The sequence below is a fragment of the Vulpes vulpes genome, chromosome 16 (genome assembly GCF_048418805.1).
Source record: "Vulpes vulpes isolate BD-2025 chromosome 16, VulVul3, whole genome shotgun sequence".
NCBI classification, from domain to species: domain Eukaryota; kingdom Metazoa; phylum Chordata; class Mammalia; order Carnivora; family Canidae; genus Vulpes; species Vulpes vulpes.
Genome location: NC_132795.1, coordinates 77,669,721 through 77,696,989, shown reverse-complemented (window position 1 = coordinate 77,696,989; position 27,269 = coordinate 77,669,721). Strand labels below are relative to the sequence as shown.

The 27,269-nt window shown below is 55.3% G+C and overlaps 1 protein-coding gene across 4 annotated transcripts in view; it reads right to left on the bottom strand.

Moving 5' to 3' along the window:
* TTC7A (tetratricopeptide repeat domain 7A) overlaps positions 1-27,269 on the bottom strand; it is a 114,726-nt gene that overhangs the window by 6,603 nt on the left and 80,854 nt on the right. For all 4 annotated transcript variants that reach the window (XM_072742124.1, XM_025992597.2, XM_072742123.1 and 1 more), the window contains 4 exons: positions 17,111-17,227; positions 13,625-13,722; positions 12,102-12,236; positions 4,439-4,641 (listed from right to left, as the gene is read on the bottom strand). In XM_072742124.1, coding sequence (XP_072598225.1) covers positions 4,439-4,641; positions 12,102-12,236; positions 13,625-13,722; positions 17,111-17,227 — 553 coding nt within the window. The remainder of the gene's footprint in view (positions 1-4,438; positions 4,642-12,101; positions 12,237-13,624; positions 13,723-17,110; positions 17,228-27,269) is intronic.

The window sequence follows — 27,269 nt, the reverse complement described above, 5'->3', positions numbered from 1 at the left end:
GCCTCAGGGCTGGGTGGTGCAAGAGCCTTGGTCCTGGCTGACTCGGGCCCCACCTTGGGGAGAGGCAGGGATGGTGATGGGGAGCTGGTGGGACGTGGGGGATGCCGTGGCAAGCCCCAGCCTGGGGAAAGAGGGACCAGTGGTTCTGGGGACAATTTGGGCTGGCCACATGCTATGGCTGTGCCCCTGAAACCCCAAACCTACTTAAGGGACGAGACAGCAAGCTCCACGCTGGGAGTGAAAGGGAATGAATGCAGGGAACTCATTCACTGCCATTCTCTCACCAGGACCACGGATGACAGAAACACAGTCTTCCTGTCCTTCCCGGAGCATCTGGAGAAGAGGCAAGGTCACAAGGCCAGGACTGCCTCAGAAACTGCAACCCCAGAAATTACATCACAGGAGTCAAAGTTCATTTAGGGCAGTTTCCCTCTTCTGCTGGGGTGCCCATGGAGGAGGAGAGGGTTCTGGAGGGACAGGGCAATAGAAGCCTGGAACTCTGTCCCAAGAAGGAAGCATGACCACAGGCAGGGGCCAGTGAGGACCAGGAAAGCCTGGTCAGAGGGGTGCCAGGAAACCCCAGAGTCCGTCTTGGGAGAGCAGGGTGGGGTACCACCCACAAACGCAGGTGGCAGGGAGGCAGCGTGCCTGTCCACTCATGGCTCAGCCAAAGGATGGGCGGGAGGAATGAGTCTGTCCATGGCCAGGGCTAGGGGCCCTCCTACCATTAAAGTCGGGTGACCTCACAGCCCTCCTGGGTTCCTGCCTTCCCCAGGCACCCCTGTTCCCTCGGAGATGCAGAGAGCCTCCTGGCAGGTGGCGGGGCAGAGACAGGCTCAGAGAGAGATGGGGGTGCAGGCTGCCTCTGACTCCTCTCCACCAAGCCCATGGAGCCCTCTCTGACAAAGTGTCACCTGGGGGCCGATTCCTCTGCTGATCTCGGGAAGGGCCCTGCTTCCTTTCTCTTGTTTCCTCAGGGGAGGCAAGTAGAGTTCAGGGTCCCCCTCTTAACGAGATTCTTTAGCCCATAGATTAAGTGCTGAACACCTAGGCTGAGTGCACAGGGTTTCTGGCCACTGGAAGGGAGGCCAAGACCGAGCTGGCAAAGACGGTCAGGACCTGCTCCTGAGATTTCACTGGGAATTTCCAACTGCAGAGAGCATGGCCTTTTCTTTCTGCACCTGGCCATCTCCTGAAGCAAGCTGGCCGTCCCTGAGCCTAGCAGAGGGGGCAGCCGCCGGGCCAGGGCTTGATGGCATGGACTCCTCTGGGGGCACTGCGGTGGCACAGTGGAGAGACTCTTCCCTGGCAGAGCACGGCTAAGCTGGTGTCTCCTGCCTGCCTGCTGGGTGGAAAAGCCTGAGCTGAGCCCAGGATGGAGTCTGAAGCATGGAAACGCCTCCCCTCACAGCCAGGGCAGGGAGGACGGCGAGACGGGGAGAGGAGAGAACCTGCTTCTGGGCCAGAGTTCATTTTCTTAGAAATGCCTGAACACAGCCTCCTAAAAGCAGTAGCTTTTCACTCCCAGAGGCTTTCTCTGGCCTCTCCCTAAATCTCCCATCCCATGCACACAGTTCCTGGCCTTCTGGTGTTTGATGATCCTGCCCTAAGGATTGTAAGGCTGATCTTGGCACCCACATAGCTCCCTGAGGGATCCACAGCTCTCCTAGCACAGGCTGGGTGGCCGTGCTCTCAGGGGAGGGGTACCTCTTCTCTCCTGGCACCTATCAGAGGCCAATGTCTTCACAGAACTGCAGTGGTGTGGCATGGCCAGGATGTCCTTCTTGGGAACCTGCCTTGGCAATGACCGCATGGCAGGGGTGGGGACGGATACTCCACGTTCCTTTCTCTGGATAACTCTCTAAGGATGCACCAACTTCCAGAGTTGACAAAGGCTGAGACAACTAATGTATCTCATTCTTTACCATTTTTACAATGAATCCCTTACATAAATGCCAAGTTGACTTAGACAGCCAGGTCGTGGCTCCCCTCATGTTGTACCATCGTGGAAAAGAGCCCAAGGTCACAGAGGCACTCAGTGAGAAGTGCTCCGATTGATTAGCATGGGTGGGGGCCTGGAGAGTAGGGGCGCATATGCTGTTTTGCCTTCTCTCATGTTGCACTGCAGACCTCTAGAAGCACCTTCACGTGCGTCACCTCATTTGATTAGAACTGGTCTAGGAATGATGAAGATTATTATTCATCTACCGAAGGAGATGTCAGGAACGTGGAAGTTATGCGTGCCTTTTCCTAAATCACCTGAGTGAATTAGAGCCAGAGCCAGGATGAGATGGCTCTAGATGTCCCAGATGTCCTGAGCCTAAAGCCAGCCCAGGGAAGGCACTTACATTAGGGAATACTGGAGAACAACATGCCAAAGTGTTCCTGTGTCTTTGGGAGAAGAGTGCTTCGTAAATCTTCTCCAGACTTGAAATTTGCTATTCCTCATGCATATGTGTGGGATGCTGGCAGGAACAGAGCATGTGGAAAGCGAACCGGCTGCCCACGCCAGAGCAGACTGCCCCTCTGCTGGCCTGTAACTTTAACAGTGGGCAGGCCTGGCTCTGACTCGCTCTCATTCCATCACATCGGCAGGGCACCCCAGGGAAGAGAAAAGGGACCATTTCAGAAACATCTGTAGGGAGCCACTCTGGGCCGCTCTTCGGTTACCATGGAAACCCACCCTTGGAACTGGCTTCAATTTCGGGAAAAGAGCTACAAACAATAACGAGCGTAAATGAAAAATGGTACACTGTGACTTCAAAGTTGTACCTGTTATTGGACTTCATCGGGTTTTAGGGACTGAGACAGCAGACCTCGAGCCCCGAGTGCAGAAGGCAGACATCTCTGCCTGGCTGCAGGCCTAACGACACAGCCCACTTCCTCCCTCCCAGCCACCCTAATCAAGTTTCTGGATGTGACCTCCAGGGAGGCATTTATCACAGGAGCTAATGTCTGAATTGCGGGAGGAAGGAGGATGTGCCTTGCAAAAAAACAAACATTTGCTGAGCAGACTGCAAGGCAACACAGAGCCATGTGGAGGGGAACGTGGGCCAGGGTGTGACGTCACCGCGTGGGCTGTCTTCAGCTGGCGCAGAACATTCACATGGGCCCAAGGGAGAAATCCTTTTAGGGATCGGGCAGCAGGAATAATAGCTGGGAGGCTCTCATTTGTTTTGGGGGGCTCTCGGGAGGACCTTATAAAGATGACCTGGTCCAGCTCCTCCCCCAAGTAGTGTTTCCATTCTCTTGGCAGCGTCCTCACCAGACGACTCCTGGGTTTGTACTATTCTGAGAGCTATACAGTTTTTCCTGACACTGAGCAGAAATCGAACTCCCGGTGGCTTCTCCTTATGAAGGAATCAGACCCCTTTTGGCAATGATAACCCCCCAGCCATCTGGAGACATTCTGATCCCTCTGGGTTCTACATGTGGCAGATGTCAGTGACGCCCTCGTGGCCACTCCCCTCAAAGAACTCTCAAAGGGGGAAGTCTGAGGTGGAACCTGCACCCTGACAGGGGAAGACCGTGTTGCTTCTGGTGTGCTAAATTATATTTCAAAAACCACTGTGTCTATGCAGGCCTGTACACTTTCAGATCATTACATTTCTCCTGATGACTTGCTCTCTGAAAGTAGCTAGGGAAAAAAATAAAAAAGTAAAAGTAGCTAAGGAAGGAAGGGAAAAAATGGTTATCCCTACGGGTCTACTATGCCAGCTGTCAGAGCAGGTACTCAATAAATGTTTCCTGCGCCAGAGGATCCCCATTGCACAGATAAGTAAAACCGAAGTTCAGAGAAAAGCACCAACTTGCGCACGATCGCCCAGAAAGAGAATGGCAAGGCCAAGCCAAGAACACCAGCATCCTGCTCCCAGCCTCCAGACCTTCCCATAGAAAGCTGCCAAGCTCTGGGCACCTAAGTCCTGAGTGCCATGTTCCTGGACTGGGGGCTGCCGGGCCCTCTTACCCCCCACCGTCCCCAGGGGCCATTTTCCATGTGTGCTCGAGTCAGGCCTGACATGACAGCCCAGCTCCAGACATCCCCAGAATGCCACCAAAGAGGCATGGAGCTCCTCTGAAGTGGGAGAGGTAGCCCAGTGATCACGGAGGGCCTGGGGACTCCCAGAAAGCAGAGCATTTTGCCTAGAGTGTCCAGGGCAAGGATCTGATGAGGAATCCCTTTGGGGTTATACTGCTTTATAGAAGCTTAGAGCAAAAAGGAAGTCACAAAGAATTATCAACTCATCCTAGATTTTTTCATCAACTCAGGCAGGCTCTGATCGAAGGGGAGTGGCCTGCCTCGAAGAGCCAGTTGTGTCTCCCAACAGAGCAGGGAGGAAGCCACCTCCCCCCCCCAAACACCAGGGGACGCAGACAGTGGAGGGGGAGAGGGGAGGAGGGCCTTGAGGCCTTTTTCAAGGGTGGGGGACTGACTCACCAGGCTGTGCATGATGCGTACACCGTCGGGGTTCACTGTGAGCGCCTCCTTGTACAGCTGCTTGGCCTCCTCCAGACTGCCCTTCATCTCAGCCAGCCGGCCCCGCATGTAGAGTACCGAGTGCGAGGTGGGAAAGAGGCCTGCCGCCTCCTGGATGCAGAAACCTGCTTCCTTGAGGTGTCGCTGCTCCATGAACAGCTCAGCTGCAAAACCAGAAGGACAGCAGGAGGTGACAATGGCAGGAAAAGTCAAAGGCAGAGGTCCCGTCCCCATATCTGACCATCAGCCCCCAGAGTTCGAGGGTCTCAGGTGATGGGCCTGGCTGGCCCTGGGCCATGGGGGCAACAGCAGGGAATGGTTTCTGAGCGCTCACCCGGGGTCAGGCACCGTGCTACCCGCCCCACACAGACCGCCTCCGCCGACACTCACTAAAGCCTATAGAACAAGCACTTTTATTACCCCCCTTCAGGAAGGACGACACTGGGCACAGAGAGGGTAGGGAAGTTGCCTAAGGCCACGGGTAGAAGTCAGTTGTGGAGTGGGGGTGCGCATCTGGCTGTCTGACTTCCAAGACTGGCAGTGGGGACATGGGTGGTGTCCAGAAAGGGCAGGTGGCTTTGTGCAGTGTCTCTCCACCAGAAGACCACGAGTCTGGGGGCGCGGGTGGGGAGGCTGATCAGGGTGAGGCAGGTGTGCACTCCCACACGGCCCACACTCCTGGGGACTGACCGTGGGCCAAGGCCTGCTTCTGCCAAGTGTCTTCTCTCACTTACTCCTCCCAGCAGGTGCTCTCGTGTGCACTGCTGCTAACAGACCAGTCCCTCCATGGCAAGGGGCAAGGCAGCGCTGGGCTCCCAGCAGCTCCGGCCTCCCTCCGAAGCACAGGGCATTTGCTGCACCGAGAGAATAGGGGATGCCTATGCCTTTCACCAACAAGCTGGAAAGATCTGTCCCACAACCAGTTTGCCTTCTCCCCCAGATCAGTGGAAAACGGGGCCATCTCCGATCCCAGGCCAGTCCACATAAAGGCACATTTCAGGGCAGCCCGGGGGGCTCAGTGGTTAGGCCCCTGCCCTCAGCCCAGGGCCTGATCCTGGAGACCTGGGATCGAGTCCCACATCAGGCTCCCTGCATGGAGCCTGCTTCTCCCTCTGCCTAGGTCTCTGCCTCTTTCTCTGTCTCTCTCATGAATAAATAAATAAAATCTTAAAAAAAAAAAAAAGGCACATTTCAGATGCACGACGCACGGGTACACACCCCCAGCAAGTACTTTTAGAAGTAGGTTGGCTGGGCTCGAGGCTCGGCCCCATGGCCCACTCAGCCTCCCGCTCCTGGCAGCCCCGGGCTCGGCTGCCCCTCCCTGGTGCCCGCGCACAGATGGGAGCACAGAAGGGCATGCAGAGCCTGGCTTGTGACTCTGCCAAGAGCTGTTCCTAGCACAGGCCAAGGGCTGAGGTTACACTAATTCAGGTTAGGTCTAGGGCGGGGTGGATGACAGACATCCCAAAAGAAGCTCCCAGAAAGAGATGGAAAACCCGGACCCAGGCATCGCGTCGTCTTCGTCTTCCTGTTCCAACAGGCAGCAGGAAGGAAGCCCAAGGCCTTGCCTGCAGCACTCGGCGCCTGGGGTAGTCAGCATGAATGTTGCCTAAGGTTCATTGTGTAATCAAGTAGCTTGCCACATCCTTTTAATACTACCGAGGCCTTTTAGAGCAAGGGAACTCTTTTTCTCTGGAGGAGACCAGAATTTGAAAGAATTAAGTAAACAGAGGAGCCAGGCCCCCATGATAAGCTAGAGAGAAATGCAGGCACTTGCCCCATAGACAGCCTGAACGGCACAGTCCCAAGGCAGAAAGCTCGGGAAGGTGAGGCCAGGAAGGGCGGGCTTGGAGCCAGGGTCTTGCAGGGAGGGCTGGCCCGAGCTCAGGGGTTTGTCTAGCTTGGCCTAGGCTCTCCTCTGCTCTGCTGTTGTGTTCCCTTCTGGAACTGCTGCCAGAGGCTCTGAGCAGGCTGCCTTCATAACTGAGCATCCGGTGTGCAACGACTGAGCACTGACCATGTGCCTGGCCCTCCCAGGAGAAAGAGTGGAGGTGGGGGAAAGGAGGGGGATCTGGGACAGCTGAACAACGAAACTGCGGGAGGGCGCCAAGGCAATGGAGGGACAGGCGCTAATTCTGAAAGCTCGGGGCACTTAGAAGGGGTCGGGTCAGCTGTGCTGGTGTGGTCAGGGAAGACTTCCTGGAGGAGGCAACATTTGAGCCGGGGCCTGAAGGTGCAGGGACGGCTGGACTGACAGAGAAGGGAGGCTGTGGCGACCTGGAAGGCTGGACTCCACTGAGATCCAACTCCCCAGGGTCACCGGAGTTGAGGGGAGAAGCAGAAGGAAGTGTGTGGTGTGAGTGCTGGGGCCCGGCAGGGCTGCTTCCTCTACTACATTTGAGCACAGGCCCTCCACTCCCCGGGCGCTTGCCCAGCAGGCCTGCCCCAGGCCTGGCCCACCGGCCTGCCTGCTCCTGCCATGGCTCATTAAGCTGTTTACAGCTTGCCGTCCTGTCTTCTGAGTCCCTGTCTCTGGAGGCTGATTCTGGTCTCTCCCTTGGGGACTCCTCCCAGTGCTTTCCTATCAACAGATTTCAATTACAGGGATCCCCACCTCTCTCTTGCCTTGGGGCCCCAGGCCCTGTCGGGCTGGCCACACACCAGAGAACATGCCCTGAAAAATAGGTAGGGCTGCTTTGGTCCGATGGACTTCATTACCAGTTAGGCAGGAAACCAGATGACACAGAACAGAGCCAGAGAAGTGAGGTCCCCTGAGGGCTCCTGGCCGCCTCGCACACAGTCCCTGGCATGCTCGGCCTCCAGGGCGGGGCCTTTGACCCGCAGACGGGCCCACAGGTCTGGGGGCTGCGGGGCACCCCTTCTTCCCAGCCTCGGCGTCCCTGGGCAACTGTTTTACCAAACATGGTGCTCCCCAGCCGGCCAGCCTCGGCTGCCACAGGAGCTGCCGGTGGCACCATGCCCGTCCACTGCCCTGATTTCTCGACCTCCCGGCCTTGACTGCCAGGGCCCCGAGGTACCCACCCATCCCGGCCTCCCCGGCCTCCCCGGCCTCCCCTGGCCTCCCTGGAGGAACACTCGCTGTTACTGGTCTTTGCCTCAATTCTCACTCCGGGCCACCACCCCAGCAAACAGCTTGCTGTCCCCAGTGTCGAGGGCCCCTCGACCATCCCCTCAGCTGTTTCTCCCTCTCCCTCCTCATTTCCCCACTTCTCTCATCTTCCTCTCTGCCTACCCCTGACCTTCCCTCCTGCCTCCCTATCTCAGCTTTTCTCCCTCTTCCGTCCATCTCTCTCCACCCGCCCCCCTCTGCGCTTCTCTCGGCAGGCTCCAAATGGAAAACATCTGTTCCCTGGAGCTTTGCAACAGTCCCTTTTATTATTTTTTTCTGAGGCATCCTGATCTAACCCTGCACCCAGAGCTGGTTCCAGTCTCTCTGCTGGAGCCAAGCCCCACCCGCCCCCAGGTTGGGGGATGAACTCACTCTTCGAGGGCTATTTGCACACCCTCTTTGCAGGGAGGGCCTGGTCCCGGGGCTCCTCCTGAGTTGAGGAACAGGGTGAGGGTGGCGCAGGGTCAAGTCTAAGGCCTTTCAAGGGCCTCCTCACGTGAGAGGTGCTTCCCAGAGACTCACTGTGAGACCAAGGAAAGGAGGGCCACCCAGGCTAAAGGCAGAGATGCCTCGAGGAGCAGCTCAGGAAAGAAGCTAAGGTTAGGCCCTTAGCTAGCCTTGAACCCCAGAGGGGATCACCAAAGCTGCCCCTAAAGGAAACCAGCGTCCTCCCCATGGAGCAGGCCTTCAGGACCTATGGACACCCAGGATAAAGAGGAAGAGAGGGAGGCAGACAAGGGAGGGGTGAGAGAGCCAGCCAAGGAACCCAGAGAGTAATGAAAGGAATCCAAAGGTCTAATGGCGTTGTGCAGGTGGTCTGAGACCCTCCACCCCAGGGACCTGGCACGAGTCAGGGAGGGCATGGCTACAGGGCCTGAGCTCCCACTTCCTGTCCCTGAGTGCTCTCCTCACTGACTCGGCAGCAGGGAGGAGGGGGTGCCGGCACAGGAGGGAGAAGAAAAAGCCAGAGCAAGGGAAGAGGGGACGTGGGAAGAAGGCACAGAAGGCAGGAGGGAGAACAGTGGGGAGATGGGAAGAGGGGAGCATGAGAGAAGATAAAGAAAGAAAGGGATGAGAAATGAGGGAGCCGAAGCAGAAGAGAAACATGCGGGACCACCAGTAGGGCAGAGCTTCCCCTTTGACTGACATTTTGGGGAGGGGGGAGCAGAGGGAGACAGAGAACCCTAAGCAGGCTCCACGCCCAGCACGGAGCCCATAGGGGCTCGATCTCAAGACCCTGAGATCAGGACCTGATCAAGAGTCAGATGCTTTAACTCACTGAGTCACGCAGGCGCCCCTCCCTTGACTGTAACTTTATAATGAAGATGATCTTCAGACAGAGCCCTGGCCACCTCGCCCCAGCCCTGGGTCTGCCCAGCTCACAGCTGGGGTAGCTTGTACCTCCGGGTGCCCAGGGCCTCCTGAGGACGGTTCCCCTGCTGAGAAGCCTTGGGCAAGTTCTGCTCTGCCCATCGCACCAGGGGCTCTGGGCATAGATTCGGCCTGGACCAGTGGGGGCACTGGCTCTTGCTTGACGCATCCATCCGTCTAGCAGCTGGAGCTCCGTGCCCAGTGCCCAGACACTGTGAATCTGCTGTTTGGGAGCTGAGACTCAGGCCAACTTTCCCTGACGGAGGGAAAGCCCATGGCCATCTGTGAGTCCCCGGCAGGAGAACTGTCCCCTACATCCATGTCCCTCCCACTAGCACAACATTAGCTCCCAGAGACAGGAGCTGCAGTGAGGGAGGGAGGTGGGCCATCCTGCTCTTCCGAAAGGCACCTTCTGACACGCATGCAGGATCCAGGAGCATCTGTGAGGCCCCGTGCCTCTCCCACTGTCACACGGACCCGCTGCCCAAGAGGCCACGTTCCTGTAACTCATCTCTCAAGTGAAGGCTACCCCTCCCCCCCGCCCACCCCCTGATACTTGTCACATCTGACTGAAATGGGACAGAGGCCTGAAGAGGTCAGGGAGGAGGACAAGAGTTGGGAGGGGAAGGATACCATCCCCCAACCAAAGGGGGGGTGTTGATGGAGCCTTACTGCCCCAACAGCCTGGGATGCAGTTTATCCTGAACAAACGCAGGGGGATGAGCTCCTTCCAAAATAATAAAAGACGACGTTCTTCCCTCCCTGCACATTTGCTGCAGCTGCTGGCATCGTCAGGCGGGGTGGGGTGGGTGAGGGTGGGGATGCCGGTGACGATACTCTCAGCCCGACCCCATCAGGTCGGGGGTGAGGTCATGGAGACATTTTTTGCCTCGGTGATTTGGTCCTAGCAGCCCTTTATTCAGTAAGTGCTCGGCACATGCCTGCTGGTGATGCTGACGGCTTACGGAGGGCAGACTGCTCCAGAATCCTCCCCTGCTCAGAAGGGAAAACCTGGGACACTCTTACGTCCCTTTCTGGCTGTGGCAGCTGTCGCCCACGCTCTTCTCCTTTTCTGTGATAACAACAGAGCCCCTGATTTTTAATGGGGCATACGGACATTTCCCAGGGTCCTTTGTAGCTAGGTGTGGCCATGTGCCTACGTTCTGGCCAGTGGATCATGATGGGGACTGATGTATGCAAATTTCAAAAATATGTCCCTAGAGGGAGGGGGTACCCCTTTCTCCCACTCTGCCTGGTTATGCCTTGGAAGGTGAACGTGATGAAGAGCCGTCATGGATCACAGGGGTGAGTGTAATAACCCTATGGAGAGCAGGGCCCTCGAATGGAAGGAACCTGGGTCCCTGGGCCAGAAGAGCAGAGCTGTCATCCCGGTCAAGGGCGCCATCTCTGAACTGTTACAGAAGGACAACAAAGCGTCTATCTTGCAGAAGTCACTGCCATTTTGGATTGGTCACATACACCCAAACCTGTCTCCTAAAGCCACCCCACCCCACTCAAAGCATTCACATTTTGTTCTCAGAGTTGTCTGGGGGCTGAGTATCTAGGATAATGTCCAGAGAAGAAAGGCAATGTGCAAATTACTGAAAGGCATGTATTTATACTCATAATTCCCAAGCCTGATTACAAGCTTCAGGAAGGCCATGATTTAAGTTTTCCTGGAGTAAGTTACCAGAACATACCAGCACCCTGAGCGTAAAGCAGCACACCTGAGCAACGGAAAGCAGGCTTGTGAAATGCAAACCTGAGTTCATTTGCTGATGGAGTAGACAACGCGTCATTACAATAAAGGCCTTGGGAGCTCCAGGGGAGGCAACGCCCAACCCCGGGATCTGATGGATCACTGCATTACTGCTACACTCCTTGAGGCTGGTGGAGGCCCAGGGTGGGTGCAGCCTTCTCCCCCAGGCAGGTGGAGGGGCGGGGGCTCCAGTGCACCCTTCAGGAGCCATGCTCCCTCTGTTCTTAGGAGATGGGGGTGGGGGGTGCAGCCCGGGTGGCTCAGCGGTTTAGTGCCTGCCTTCAGCCCAGGGTGTGATCCTGGAGACCTGGGATGGGGTCCCATATCGGGCTCCCTGCATGGAGCCTGCTTCTCCCTCTGCCTGGGTCTCTGCCTCTCTCTCTCTCTGTGTATTCTCATGAAAAAAAAAAAATCTTAAAAAAAAAAAAAAAAAAAAAAAAGAAGAAGAGGGGCCCCTGGCCTCAGGGGAGGCTTGTTTAATATTCTTCTTCCTACTTAGGATGCAACAAGCTGGCCGGGGAGCCCAGCCCTCACACATCCCCAGCATCCTCAGGGGCCCTGAAATGCTAACTGTAGCAATGTTTGCATTATTAAAACGCTTCCCTGTTTAGCCTAGGCATCCTGGTCCAATTTCTTCCCCCCAGATTCAGAACCTATGGGAGAGAGGAGAGGGGAGTACTGCATGCTAATGGGGCCCTCTGTGAAATCCAGACAGTGGGAAGCTTTGGATTCCCAGGTAACCACATTCTGCCTCTGACTTGCACCGTCCACTCGCTCATCTCAGGAGCTCTCTGCCTCCCCAACAGTAACTGACTCCCAAACTCCATGGTGGCAACAGGGCCAGCTGCCCAGCAAGAGGGACCGTCACCTGAATGGCCACCTCAGTGTTACCAGCCCTCTGCCATCACTGAACTACACCACCAGATTTCACTTCTGCTCCAGCTATGTTCTGAGCTCTGAGGTTTGAGCTAGTTTTACTAACTAGTTTTACGCAGGAGAAGGGGAGCAAGAAGGAGGGATGGGGCGTGCTTTTGGGACTGAGAAGGCTGAGCATCTGTGTGGTCTTTCCTCAAACCTTCTTACATTAGTCTTTGCTGCCAGAGCCTTCCCCCAGGTAGGCAGGCAGGCCCTGTCCGCATTTGATGGAGAAGGAAACCCATAGCCAAACAGATTGAACGACTTTTCTTGGGCCAAGCAAAGAACAGCTGGAATTAGAGCTCCAGGTTCCTGATCCCCAGGCCTTTCCACGAGTACTACAGTCTACGCAACCCTTGTCAGGGGTCTTCACAACCCCAGACCCCCTCCTCGAGGGCAGGATATGGCTCTGCAGGTGGATGGGTGTCACTGGGCCCGGGGACACTCACCAGCCTGGAGCCAGATCTGTTCCAGTGTGGTCCACAGCTGCATGGGGCCTTGTTTCAGGACTGAGCTGGGCACAGTGAGCTCTGACATGGCCTCCTCCAGCCGGGAGGCCGCAATGGATGATGCTCGCCGAGAGCCTGCAGAGCAAGAGGGAAGGGTGCTGAGCAGCACAGCTGGAGCGGTGACTATACAGCCCCACGCTGGGCAGCTGTGAAACAGCTCACAGATGCCCTAGGAAGGGCTCTCCTCGTACCCTCACCCACGCTGGCATGAGGAGCTTGGGAGGGGCAACCGGGCAGCCAGCCCACTTCTAGGAACCTATCACTAAAGAGGACAGTCCTAAACATTGGCAAGGGTGCCTGTAATCCTGAAAACAGAAATGACCCGAATGTCCAACAATAGGGAGTGATTCAAAAGATCCAAAATAAGTGAGTTATCATCGTACAAGACCCTGCAGTTGTCATACTAACGACACAGAACCACGGATATGGATGCAGAAGGATGTTCACGGTATACAGTTAGGTGAACAGAAGCAAGCTGAAAAGGTGTTTGATCACATTTTTCTAAGAAAGAAATACAGGCCTGGAAAAAAGGCCTGAAAGGGCACAATTAAGGTCTGGATGGTGAAACTGGAGGATTTTTCTCTTCTCCCTTCTGTGCTGTTTTCACAGGTGCCTATTATTATTTCCTCTCTACGAAGGTCCCACTTGAGATTGTGCTGTGACGGATGCTTGGGGGACGGCTCAGGCCAGACCCTGTGCCCTCTGGAGAACCCCCACCCCTCCGTCCATGGCAGTGCTGGTTGACATTGGCCCCTGCTCAGGAAATGTAAGCCATTGACATTTATAACTCACAGGCAGGTGAAACACGAGCACTACCCACCCCTCCAGGGGCAATAAAGGTGCCGATAAACTCAGGAGACCTACGGGCAAACCACAGATGGTTTCAGTTTAGTGACAACCAAGGTGGAACCTGGTTCATGTCCAGAGAAGTGGACAGAAGGAGCCATGCCACTAAATACAACTCCCTCACGCTCCATTCCCGTGACTGGTTCTTGTGCCTTTGCCACCATTCCGCTTTAATGAGGTGTTCATCTGAAACAGTCTGCTTTGGGCTTAGAGCTGGAAGGTGAAGCTCAGCTCCTTCCTTTCTACTTGACTCCATCTACTAAGGACGCTTTGGTGGGAGACCCTGGCCTCGGGCTTAGCCTAACGGGAGGCGGTTTGTGGGCTCCACAGCCGGGCTCTCCACCCTGGCTCTTCTCTCGGCACCCCTGCCCAGGAGGCAGGGTCCCTCCCTTGCCTGCTCCCGCTGCTCGCTTCCCACCCCAGAGCCAGATGGGCCCAGAAAGATGCCAACAGCAGCTCCTTAGCTCCTCAGCACCAAGGCTCAGGAGCTGCAGCTGGCTGGCAAGGAGCAGGGTGGGTTTGGCCAGGCGGGCAGGTGCCACCCTCCCCATTCGTGCTCAGGCTGGGGGAGTGAGGTCCAGGCCCACACGGACGGCTGCCTGTGGGCATGTTCTTACCGGAGTCTGCATCATGTGCGTCGGGCAGAGTCAGGTGCATTCCGCTCTGCTTCTTCAGTGTGACGCCCTCGCCGAGGCTCCCGTCCTTTTCCAGGCCTCTGAAAGGCAAGGGGAGGCCAGGCCCCAGTGAGGCAGAGGGCTGGCAGGGAGAAGAAGGGGGCCTTGTGCCAGGCAGGCAGGCTCTGGGGCTGAGAGTTTAGGCCTGGGAACTGAGCCAAAGCTGGGACCACCAGGAAGGATGGAGACCCCCAGAGTGGCAGGACAGACCAGACCTCAGGCTTGGGGTTCTAGAATTCTGGCTCACCCTAGCAGCTACACTGACATGCTGTTAATGTCCAGCACGTATGTGCCGTGCACACATACATGCTGCCACCATGTGCCTGAGGGGTCATCGGTCTCCCCGCTATTCCTTATTGCCACCACATTTTGTTCCCACAGCTAATATTTGCTCTTGCTGCTGCCACCAACATCGTTCCTGCTGTTCTTTTGGTCCAGCCAGACCTTCCATCCTTTAGAACTCAGCCGAGTGCCCTTCGTCTGTCCAGAAAGCCTCCCATGGCCCCTGTGCCCTTCATCGCTGCCTCCTCCCTTGCCCTCCATCAGCATGGATCCAGCAGTATGTGGGTTAGAAACTCTCCCTCCTCTGACGTGCATGATGCTAGAAGCTTCCCCAGGCCAACAGGAGGTCTTTGCTACCTTTTGCTGCCCTCACTATGTCTAGCAGAGTGCCAGGCACATAGTAGGCACCAAGGTCTGGCTTCCAAGGAAAGCTTGGTCTTCACGGGCCACCAGAAATGCTCCTAGCCCACTCCCCAGGGAAGGAAGCCCCAGAAGAGCCAGAAAGGGGTTGAGGGGGGGCTGGTAAACAAATATGGTCATCTCCCCTGCCCCGATTCCTCAGGTCCCTGAGGCTCCCACACTACTGGGGAGGTTTCTCTTTTCTCAGAGTGCGAGGTGGAGGAGCTACCAGCCCAGAAAGGCAGCACAGCCTGTTATGCCCATCTTGGGGCACACACACTCCCAGACAGCCCTGGCTACTTCTGGGTTGCCCTTGAACCTGCTGACTTGAGGAAGCTTAGAGGAAGGCCAAAGTGGAAATGGCAGGAGAGAAGGCAAGCCCAGCCTGGGGCCAGAGGCTTCTTCCCTTCACAGGGGTGCCAAGTCAATGGTCCTACCAAGAAGGCCAGGGCCCAGTCCTTTCCATTTGAACTTAGGCTCACACTGGCCTGAGCTTGGGCATGTGGGTGCATGGCCATCATGTAGACATTTATAGGATGCCATCCACAAACAGTGGGTCCAGGTTGGTGTTTTTCCTCCCCATCCTCTTCTACTCCTGGGCACCTGAGTGTGGTGCGCCGAAGAGCCAGAGGCATGGGCCACCCCTCCTCAGCTGTGTGACCCTCAGCAAAGTTCCTTAGTCATTCTTAGTTTTCTCATCTTGAAATGAGCATGCTTATTGTGTGCAGTGATAAGCAGGAGAGGTCAATCTCACAAGGTTTCTGTGAGGAGTACAGGAGGCAACATGGGCAGGCACAAGCAGTGTCTTGTCCTACCTCCCCTCCCAGCCCGATGGGGACATTCTTAGGGCTCCAGAAACAGCCCATCTCAGGAACCTTCTGCCACTTGGGTCTGGGCCAGTACATAGCATGGCTCCTGCCCTGAAGAAATTGGTGGCCAGGTGGGGAGGAGAGTCCACGATGAGCGCTTATAACAAGTTCAAGAGGGCTGAGCTGAAGCACCAGTGGCTGGGTGACACTAGGCTCCATGAAGGATGGCATCTGCACGGGTGGGTGTGGGTTGGCCCAGGTGGAGCAGAGGAAAGGGGGTGCCTGGGTGGGGCCAGTAGGCCGGACCTTCAGGCTGTGAATTCTGGCCCCTGTCCTTAGCTGCCCCAAACCAGATTTCACAAGTCCTAGTTTCTGCTCTGTGGCTCCAGGTTCAGAAGGAATGCCCCCTCTTCTGGGGAAAAGCTAGGTGGGTATTGGATCGCACCCTCTGGTCCTAGCAATTTGACTCTAGATAGCCGGCCTGGCTGAGCCCCACCCTGGGTGGGGAGCTATGGGAGGCTCCCCAAGAGAGGTACCTAGGGAACCCAGGAGGAGCTCCACTGGGCCCCCATATCAGAGATGAGTGTGTGGGGTGGTGACTTAAAACAACCCCAGCGTGAACCTACAGCCCCAGCCCCTTCGAAAACATGGGGAAGCCCCATAGATCTGGTGCCTGGAGGGGAGGCACAGGGCTGCAGCCCAGGGGGGGCCTGCCAAGACCGTCTGAATGAGCAGGCAACCAGCCATCCAGCAAGAGGAAGTCCCTGCTACCTCCAAGGACAGCTCCTCTCTGGAAGGGGAGCCAGACTGTGTACCTGGCCCAAGTGGCTGCAGCCAGTGAGTGGCAAGGGGCATCTCGGTGCAGGTCCCCCTCACACAGTCTGTCTGGTTCTCATCCACATACCATCCAGCTGCCAGACAGCTTCCCATTCCCTTTCTGAAAAGTCCCTCACCTCAGAGCCTCCTTCTGGCAGTTTCTACTCACTGGGTCCTGCTCTGCCCTGGAACCTCCCAGGCCTTTCAAAGGCCTTCAAAGAGAGGCAAGCTCTACTTTGCCCAAGGGTTTTAACCCCATTTTACCCTGGGGCCCTCTCTGTAAATTCCGCCATTAGAGAGACATGCCTCTGGAGACCCTGAAAGCCTTCTGGGATCCTAGAGTCCTGGTGAAAATGCAAACACGTCTACCAGGGTGGGGTCCCCTAAGGCCAATAATTTCAGGGAAGGGGAGGGAATGAGCACCAGAGGACCAGGAAGACATGGTGCACCTGCATGGCAATAGGCACTCTTCTGCTCTGGGCTACACAGTGTCAACGGGATTTGGGCAAAGACTTTCAGCAGCTCTAACTTGGACCAGAGGGCCTACTCTGGCCCAGGCAAAACCTGGAGCTCAGGCTGGGGACCGTGGTAGGAGACAGGTTGTGTGGAGATGGTGGGTGAGAGAATTCAGCTTCCTTCCCCTTCTTCTAGCTTCCAAATGGAGCTAGGAAGAAGCAACGGGCTCAGGAGGGCTGGGACTCAGGGGACAGAGGTTCAAGTCCCAGCACTACCATTTACCAGGTGAGCGACTCTGGCAAATTCTTTAAGGTCTCGGAGTCTTAGTTTCCTTTCTGGGCTGAGAATAAAATCTGACAGTGTTTGAGATATAAGCAGCAATCCCCATGCCTGGCCCAGATGCTCAATAATGACTTCCTTTTGTACTCCTCTGAACTTCTGCTTCCTAAGCAGGTCCTTTGTGTCCTCACAGAGGATGGTCAAAGGTGAAAATGAGCCTGCCTATGTAAAAGGCCCCGGGAGCAGTAAGTAGCGCAGTGGGACTCAAATACTGTCACCACCCCCAGGCCTCACGGCCACTGGCCACTCGGAGGTGGGCTGCTGCCTTGGCAACCACCACCCACCAGTGCTGCCAGGCCACCCCCTGGGGACGATGACAAGCACTCACCCCAGCTGGGAGAAGCTGTACAGGGTCTGCCACAGTCGCAGCATCTGCCTGCAGGTCACCAGGGCTTCCTCCGGGCCTTTCAGGACCTGTTCCAGCTTTACCTTGCTGAACATGAGGCTGCAGGGAAGGATGGTAGCGGTCAGCATGCCCCCTGCAGAGGGCCCCCCTGCTCCTGGCTTTCCTCCCAGGCTAGCATTCGGCCCCGCCATTCAGCGGGTTCGCCTCGGCCACTTGGCCCCTCTCGTGGACCCTGCCTCACCCGCCGAAGCACAAAGTTTGGCTACTGCCCTTGCTTCGTTCACCCCTCCTACCCACGCCCACAGTACGCTCCGTCCCCAAAGAACACATGGCTTTATATTTACATGCCCCACAGGCCCCCAGTGGGCCTTGTATACGAGAAGCAGACCCAGAAAGCAACTCTTAGTCAAGGAATGAAGCTAAACCAGGAACTGGCAAAGAAAGGTCCCCTAAAGGGCAGAGTTCTGCTTTCGACCTTGCCGGCACACAATAGATGCTCAATTAACATCTCCTAAATTGAACTGCAAACCGTTTCCTGACCCTGGATACACGAGGACAGTCATCAGTCATGTGTTAGTTTATCAAAGAAGTCTTCCCTGGGTTTCCTAAAATAGCCAGCTCCCCTTATATGTGCAATAGGATTTAAGTGCCACCAGGTCCTATCCGGTCACCATTTAGAACAGTCACTTTGTAAAGGGAGAGAGCAACCTCAGAATCTCTTTCAATCTGAAAACTGGAGTCCTCTGAGGTCAGGATGGTGTGGGATGTGGGGATGTGGCCCTGATGGGGGCTGAAGGAGAGGAAACGAGCTGGTCCCACCACGAGGCAGGACGACAGGAGGGGGCCGACTGCTTTCTCCCTCTGCCCTGGACACAGCAGAGACCATCAGAACACTGCTCATCAGATCCAGGGCGGGTGTCCTGCCGTCCTAGATGTTGGCCCTTCAGTTTTTGGGGAGTACTGGGGTCCTAGGGAGGGTCACGGCAGCTGGGGACACTTAGGAAATTCAAGGCAGTGGCAATTTACTAGCAGCTACTGAAGTACTGCATTCTTACACGGTGGTACTGCCAGCCGCACTGATGCACACCAGCTGCCCCGGCAGCATGTGAACTTGGCTGAGCCACTGAGGCCCAAACAAGGCTGTGACTCCGGTTCTCACTGGGTGGTGAGCAGTGAGGCCCTTTTAATCCTGGCATCGCCGTTGGACAAACCCACATGACAGTCAGGCCCCGTACTTGATCGCTGCCCAGTGGTCCTGCTGGCCCATCCGGGGTTGGCACACGGGCCCTCACAGAGGCGGAGTCCTGCAGCGAGGCAGGGTGCATCCTGTGATCTGAGGCTGCAGGCACTGTTCGAGGAGGCCAGCGTTCCCCTCTGACCTCCCTCCCTCGGAGCCCTGGCCCCTCACCTAGTATGGAGACCGGGCCTCCCACTGCCATGAAGGACTTCGAGGGCCTCACTCAGCTCCTTGCTTCTCACACCCTGTTTTTCTTGGACTGTGACTGGCTGCTGGAGAATGAGGGTCAGGGTACAATCTGCCCCAATTCTCTTTTCAGGGGAGGAGGTTTGGGTTCTAGGCAAGTATTCTTTTTTCTTCCTCACTTTTTATCAAAAATGCCATGAGCCTTTTCTGCCCCTGTTCACAGGACAGTACCCTTTTCCTCCATCCAGCCTCACCTCTCCATATTCATCCCCTCTTAAGTCTGACCTTAATTAAATTCCATCTTCCCTGGGTAGCCTTCCCCAGACCCTCAGGTGCCTCGTGCCCTTCTTGGAACATCTGCTAATGAATAATTGCCTGGCTGGCCTACAAGGTCCCTAGAGCAGAAACCATGGTCCCCACAGTGTGGACTGCATAGGCCTCGGCAGGAATGTGGTCTTTGCATCCTGGTGGGCAGCTGCTGGGGGAAACTGGCCCTGCCAGTCTCACTCTGCCTTCCTGGATTCCCGAAGGGTCCATCACTCTGCAAGTATTAGGAACCTCTGCTTTAGGAATCTGGAGTAGAAGACCCAACTTCCGCCTTAGAGGTAACAATTAAGTGCTCAAATGACAAACTACCCAGATAATCAGGTGCTGATTATCAAGTGACAAGTAGATCAGACTCAGTGCAAGGAAGAAAGAGATAAGGGATCCTGCTGGGGCTGGTGTTTGATGAAAAGAAGGGTTGGGGGGCATACGTGGGAGCTGAGGGAGAGAGGTCAAGTGCGGGGAAGGGGGTAACCAGAGGCTGGAGCAGCTGCTGAGAAGTGAAAACCCCTTCCCACAGGCATGGGGAACATCCAGGCTCGAGTCCATCCCAAGGCTGCCCCTCCCCTCAGGCAGCTGGTTCCCAGGACAGTTCCCTGAAGCACTCCCCTGGTACCCCATCTCCTCCCACATGTCACCTCTTCAGCTCCCCTCTGCTGGACCCCTTCCCCACCTCCACCCCCTGTCTGGTTCCCCCCCACCCCCCAGTCCCTGAGCGTCAGGATGAGTGACAGACCCGACCACACCATGTGCCTAGAACAGAAGTGGCTGCAAGCGGAGCTGGCATACGGTGACTTCTACCAACACAGGCTGTTATCCTCGCGGCTGCTGACATTCCATTAGCGTGAGTGACCCAGCGCGGAATTTCTCAACCAAACCACATCCTTTCTGGGCTGGGGCAAGCACTCCAGCAGTCACCCTCTGGTTGGATCCTCCACTCCCAGATCTTGGATCCTGGGAGGCTCTAGATTACCTCCTGAGATTTCCTGTCTCACAGCAGAGCACTGCCAAGATGGATCTTCCTCAGCAAAGAACTCTGCCCGGACTGTCTGTGACATCAACTCAAATGGCTTTGTGCAGCGACCTTCTATTCCTGCCACGCCTCCCCACGCCCTTGGGTGCCCCAGTGCTGCTCATATGGGTATTATTGGCAACCTGAACTGGGGGACAGGCTCTTGGATTCATCTGTGCCCTGCTGCATGTCATCGCCCTTGCTGGGACACACCCTTCTCCCCGAATATCAGGCCAACTCCTAACCAGATGTCACCCTCTGACTTCCTATGTGTCCTCATGGGGGCTGTATTCCCCTCCGGGATACCCTTCACTATGTTGACTTGGTCATTCACATACCTGCTGGCAGGCCTCTGGTGCACTGCTGAGCCCCCTCCCCTCCTTCCCTCTCTTCTGTCACAGCACAAGGCCTCTCTCTATCCCGAGTGCCAGGATGGATGGCCTGGTTCTTCCCACATCAGCATGAGAAGGCTGGCTGAGCGCTGGCATGCCACTGCAGCTGGTGGGCAACACTTCCCAGCCCATGCAACAGGCCAGAGCCTCACCGGAACACGGTGCTTCCGGGCAGGGCTTTGGGGAACCTACTGGGTGTGAGGGCTGGGGGATGCAGGGGGCAAGCCTGGCCTCCCCACCCCTTCAACCAGCTCAGACCCTGGCATGCCTGTTTTATATACCGAAAGAATTCTATTTTACTATTTTAATTTAGTGGTTTTAGTCCTCGGAGAAGCCCCAGCATGACCACCCCTGCCCTTCTCTAAGTATTCAATAGTTTTTGCTTAGCATTTAATTACATAATCTATATCTCTAGATATTATCCATCTATAAATCTATATATTTATATACTTATCTTTTTGTCACATAGGCTTATGAGTTTAATAATGAACATAAATTCATATCAAGCATTTTTAAATTCAAATAATTTACAAACATCTCGTGGCCGGTCCTACCTACAGGTGGTAAAGACACCATCTACCTCGTCCTGTGTCCTGTCATGCATCCCCACCTGGATGGCAAGTACTTGTCGGCCAGGGCCCTGTTTCCCGCCACGTCAGGGTCCTCCTCGCCTCTCCAAAGCCCAGCACAAGGTGAGCATACAGTGCCTGCTCAGTTCTGCGGAAATATGTGTTTTTACAACCATCTGGCCACATTCAGGGTCTCGCAATCCGCATTAAATCAGAACTGATTTCTGACACCATCACTTCCCCTGCTGGGTCCCAGTTAGGACGGAGGGGAGGAATCTACTCGTGTGATGCTTCATAACTGCAGAGTGGGTTATGGTGCCACACAGCAAGCAAAGTGCTGGCCGAGTCCACTTGGAGCTGCCTGGAAGCAAGTTTTACAGGGCCTGGGGAGGAGCAGGGGGTGTTCTGGGCAGGACATGACAGCGTCTGGCTCCTTACGATTTGGGGGTCTTCATCCCAGAGGACAGTCACCCAGGCAGAGCCAGAAGACAACCACGGAGTGTCCCTGAGGCAGCGGCCCTCCTGGGAGCAGAACGGCCACACCGCTGACCCTGTACTGTGAAGTTGTTTCAGAGTGGACAGACGCTGGCCCAGGAGGGAGAAACCCGAGCCAAAGTCCCAGCTCCATTGTCACCCAGCAGGGCATGTCACAGGCTCCGGTGCAACAGGAGTGACGTCTCCCACCAGATGAACTGCCATGACCTATATGCAGCCACTGAGAAACGCACAGCTGCACTTAGTCCTCCGGCGCAGGCCTGCCCCGCGGCTGGGGGAAGGGAGTCCTGCTCCCAAACTGTAGGCCTAGTGGACCCAGCAATGCAGAGAGCCCTCTGAGGGCTCTCAGAAAGCCCTCGACCTCCGTGGCCTGTCTGGGAAGGCAGGCGGTCCTCCTTGTAGCTCCTGGGGCTTAAAGAAGGGTGTAGGAAAGGAAGGGGATAGGAGGGGGTGGATGGAGGCCCAGCCCATTAGGTCCAGGTGAGGCAACCGTGGCCATAACCCCCTCTTGTAAGCACTTTCCTATTTGTTCTGCTGTGGAAACCCATGTGGAATAAACACCGAGGTCTTACGAGACTGAATGCCCTTCCCACGCCTTGCATCTGAAGGCAGATGTGAAAGTGAGTGTTCTCTCTGGGGAAGAGGAAGGAGCAAGAGTCCACGTAAACACACCATGAGCTCCTGTCCCACACCAGGGGTGAGGCTGCCTGGGTTACGGGAAGGAGTCCGGGGTCCTGGACTCCACACTCTGGTCCAATCCAAGTGGCATGTGTGCCCTGGTCCTTGTAGGCCACCTCATGCCCAGGCTCGGTGATCCCTCAGCCACCATCCTCACCATGCGCTCATCTACCGCCATGCTCTGGTCAAGGCCTCCCATGTCACCCGCACAGTCCAGCACCTCAGGGACACACGGGGACACACACACACACACACACACACACACAGCCAGTGCTTGGCCAATAAACAGGCCCAGACTCTGCTGGGCCATGAAACACTTCAGCCTTGTGTGAGTCTGCATCTGGGCCAGCCCTCTTCCTGGGGGTGTGGGAAGACACAGATTAGCGAGGCCAGCATCTCTGGGTGTTCCCACCAGGCACCTTTGCCCATCTGCCCAGCTGCTCAGGCTGGGAGGTGATGGAGGAAGTTCCTGAGGGATGTGCAGTCAGCCTGGCATCTGCCTCCTTCTCCTCCCCCCTCTCTTCCTGGGCCCTGCCTGGCCCATGTTCCCGGGGCAGGATCAGCCTACTAATTATTTGTCAAAAGGATTAAGATTTGGAGCTGTTCCCATCTGAGGCAAAGACAACTCATTTTTCCCTACTGCCATAAAGAGGAGATATCTTAGGGTGAGCTTCCCTAGAACTGGGTGAACATGAATCCTTCCAAAAAATGTTTTCTTAGGAAAAAAATATTTAGTAAATAGGGGATATTTTTGTAAAGATGGCTCAAGCTAAGCAAGCACTGTCCTGGGGTCAGAGGCCATCTTGTCCACTCTCCCTTCCCTGGAGCCTCGGATCATTCTCTCCTGTGTTCCCTCCCCGGCCTCTCCCCGCAGCACCCCGCTCCTGGTGGTAGAGGAGTAGGTGCAGAGCAGAGGCGGCTGCAGGAAAGGACATGGGCTGTGTAGGGCACGAGCACCAGGAGCCCACATCTTCCCTTTCCTGTTCCTGAAAACGGCTCCCTATAAAATCACTCAGCACATGCAATCAACGCCTGAGTGTGCCCACTGCTGCCTACCTGAAGGGGCCACCTTGGGCCCGTGGCTGCCCCCCAGTTAAACGGGAGCACATCGTGCTGCAACAGCCGCCCACCCCATCACCGCCAGTCTTCCCTAGCAGACCCTGTGCCCGGCAGGGACCACGGCTTTCCTATCTGTACCCCCAGTGACTGACCTAACGTCGCTCAACAGATCTTTGTGGAATAACAGGAGTCTGAGCCACAAGGACTCACCGAGGTCCCGGAGAGCTGTGGGCGGTTCTCGGGATGACAGACGTCCAAGGAAGGGGGCTGCTGTGTCCTGCACAACGGTCCACTCTCCCTAGTCCCACCAGCCCCATCCCTCCGGCTCCTGGCCCTCGTGGGAGCCCCGCCACGGTGGGGGAGGGGGTGGTGGCAGGTGTGGCAAATGCACAGAAGGGGGAATTATCTCTTTAAAGGACAGTAATTAGTAATTCCGGCTGATGGCTGTGCCGTGCTGTTTTAATGAAGAGTTCTATTTTTACAGAAAACACATAATTGAGTGAAAAAGCAGGCTATTCTTTGAGTCAGGCGGCCACGCCTCTGGAAAGTCTAACTCCTCGGCCAGGAGGCCAGAGCCTGCCCCCTGCGCAGAGTTACACAGGAAGAGGGCCCCATCCCACGTGCCCCAGGCCCGACTCAGTGCTGAGAAGCAGCTCCTCATCTGATGACCCAAGTTCAAACCCCAGCTTCCCTTTCTTCCAGCCATGTGACCTCTGGGGCAAGTCATTTTAAATTCTCAGAACTTGGGACGCCTGGGTGGCTCAGCAGTTAAGCGTCTACCTTCGGCCCAGGGCCTGATCCTGGAGACCCGGAATCGAGTCTCACATCAGGCTCCCTGCATGGAGCCTGCTTCTCCCTCTGCCTGTGTCTCTGCCTCTCTGTCTCTTATGAATAAATAAATAAATAAAATCTTTAAGAAAATACCAAACAAAACTCAGAACTGGAGTTTTGTGTCCGTAAAATGGGAATGATGGTATCTATACTGCCGGGGTGGGGAGGGGGGACTATTATATATAGAAAAATCTGTACAGAAAAGCCTAGCAGGCCTCTAGGAAATACAAAAATGGCTAGCAAGGAAAGGCTGGCTCATGTTTCTTTCCCACAGGGAGGCCCGTGGCACCCCGTGGAAAATTGGCCAAGGTCTCTCCCCTTGTCTTCCAGTACTCCCGGTTTACCTTCTCGTCCTACTGCTCATTGCTTTATACCTCCTCGACCTCCGAGTTTCAGTCCATTTCTTGCTATGCCTATTGCTTTTGCTCCACCCCCAATATTTCGTCCTCCGTTGCCTTCTTATTTTGCCAATTTTCCTTCCTGGGGTATGCCTGCTCCTGCGCCCTCAAACAGAGAGAACAACTGAGGACAATAAATGGAGGGGGAAAAAGGGTTGGGGGGAAAAGGTGAAAATTACTCATTTACATTTTTATATTTGAAATCCCCTACCCTCTTAAACTTTGTTTAGCACTAATGTGCCTTACATGATTGAAGATTCAATAAAAATTCTAAAGTTTGAAAAAAAAGAAAAGAAAAGAAAAGAAAAGCCTAGCAGGGGGCTCGCTCGCACTTCCTAAAGCACTTGATCCAGGCTTGCCCTACCCATCGTTACCCAGCCCTTGGTACACCTCGCTTATGCTCTCACTGGTAAAGTGGGAGTAACGGCGGTTGCTGTACAGGTCCCCCAGGAGATCAGGGACTTAACGCACGTGAAGCACTCGGAGCAGTGCCTGGCACACAGCAAGCACTAGGTATGCTGCTGTTTTACTATTACTGACGCTCATGGTGTTCAAGCATCTCAGGGCTGTTCAGCCTGCCACCTGGCTTGGGTTCTAGCCCCTGTTCTGCCCTGTACCAGCTGTCTGACCTTGAGATATCCTCTAGCTTTCCCATTAGTTGTTTCAAGTAGGAGGGCTATTAAGGAGCGAAAAATAAACACATCCAAATAAAACAACAGGGTAAGTGGAATGAGGGTTGTAGGATGCCAACATCCCTGTGGGTTCCATCCTTCCCTCCTGGGCAACGAACAGAACAACTCCCCCAGTCTGCCCATCGGAGGGTCTACTGGGGCGTGCTGGGTGTCTAGCCATGGGTCCCCCACAGTGAGGAGGCGGAGCAGGCCTCTAGGAAATACAGGGCACAGGCCGCTCAGTCTCTGCTCCAAAGGTGCTTCCAACCATGAGGGGAAGTTCAAACAAACCAGAAGAGAATCCAGTACTCAACCGAGTAGTTCAGTTTTCAGTTTTGACCAATAGAGGTGAGGGATGGGGGGCTTCCAGGCCCAGTGGTGCGGGCAGGGTGGCCCAGCAAGGATGACAACGACCCAAAGGTGGTGCGGGAGACCGAGCTGACCAGGCACAGAGGCCCCACCCCTAGAACAGGATGGGGGGCAGGGGAAGGGAAGGAACAGGCCCTCTGGTAGGAGTCAGCCCACCCCTTTACCCCATTCAGGTTGGAGTCACCTGGCTCCAGCACCTGGCTCTAACCTGTGGCCTAGGGTGCAGGGCAACACATGTTGCACACACTCCTCCAAATTCCATGCCTCTGGGAGACTCTACCAGGGAAACTAACTGGCTAAACTCACACACATGCTTTTTGAGGGTATTATTTTGAAATAACTCTAACAGGGAGTGACTTCCCCCTAAGGTGGAGGGTCAGAGTGAAGCCCAGCTTTCTTACCTTCCTCTAGACTAACACCTAACAGGAAAGGGATCCTATTAGCAGCTCTTAGCCCTAAACACCAGTAACTTTCCCTTGGGTCTGGAGCATTAACTGACCCACATACCCTCACCTTTTGAGGCTCACACTGACCCACACGGCCTCTTACCAAATTCATTCAAAATGAAGTGACCTTGAAGTATTAAAAATCTATAGCCAACAAACTTCTGCTTCTTGAAATGCTTCTGCTTCTTTGCTTCAAGGGCCCTGCCCTGAGAACAGCCTCAGGGCCTTTCTGAGAGCAACCCGCACCTAAGCAGGCCTGTGGCTAGCTGGATGGCAAGGCCTTCTTATCTATGCTGACCCACAGGCCTCAGGCCATGCTTCCCTTAGCTGCTGGCTACCTCCTGTTGTCTCCAGATGAAGCTCCAAACACAAACATGTGATCTTGACAGATAAGAACACAAACCAAGCAGAGCCTTTCAATGACTAGTCAGGAGTGAAAGAACTTCCAGAAAGAAGGTCCCTAGGTGGAACAAAGGGAGGGTACCAGACACCAAGAAGCTAACACCTTGGTCTTGGTCTCTAATCTCTGCTCAGTGAGAAGACCCTTGGGACCCGAAGACCACCCACTGTAGAGGGGAGGCCAGCCCCGCCTCATGGGCAAGAATGCCCACTCTCCTAGGGGCAGACAGGCTCGGTCTTGGGGCTGGGCCACAATGCTTGCATCCAGCAAAAGTTGTCAGCTGGGAGCTCGGGGAGTGAGGATCAGCAAACCAAGGGCTCGAATCACTTTTGCAAAAAAAAAAAAAAAAAAAAAAAAGACAAACAAGAAAACCCTGCAAAGGATACCTTCCTTCGCTTCCTCTCTACCCCAAACAAACCAAACAACCTGGGTCATGGACCCTCCTGTGGAGCACAAGCAGACCGGCGTGGGGAGACCGAGTCCCCTGACTGCAGCGTCACATGGAGCAAGATCATAGGAGGCTCCACAGAATAACCAGCAAGGGGAAATGCTGAATGTCAAACCAGCTTAGCTGATGAGGAACTGACCTTTGGGGAAGAAAGTGCTGGTGCCAGTGATTATGCCTGGCTTAACACTTCCCTCAGCCACATGGCCTGCAAGTTTAACCCCTGGCTCTTTCCTCCCCGGGGGCTGTGCTAGCCAGAGATGTTTAATGAATCCAGCAAAGTGACAAACTATGTTTGCGCTAATACCTTTGATCCCAGCCCCCTCACTGGAGTGTTGGTATTTTAAGTGTCTTTTTGATCTACTATGAGTCCTTAATAAGAGCCGTCCAATACACACACCGGGGTTAAGTCAGAAATGGTAACGCAGGCCCTGGACTCCGATCCCTCTGCCCGAGTGGAATGCACCAAGGGAAATAACCTGAGAAAAAAGGTGAGGCGGGCCAGGTAGATCAGAGAGGTGCCCTTGAGGCCACAGTCAGCCTCAACCAGAACCAGCCAAGGTCTGGCCCCAGCTCATGCCTAGTTATCAGCTCAAACATTTTCCAAAACAGCCTAGGTTTCCTGGGGG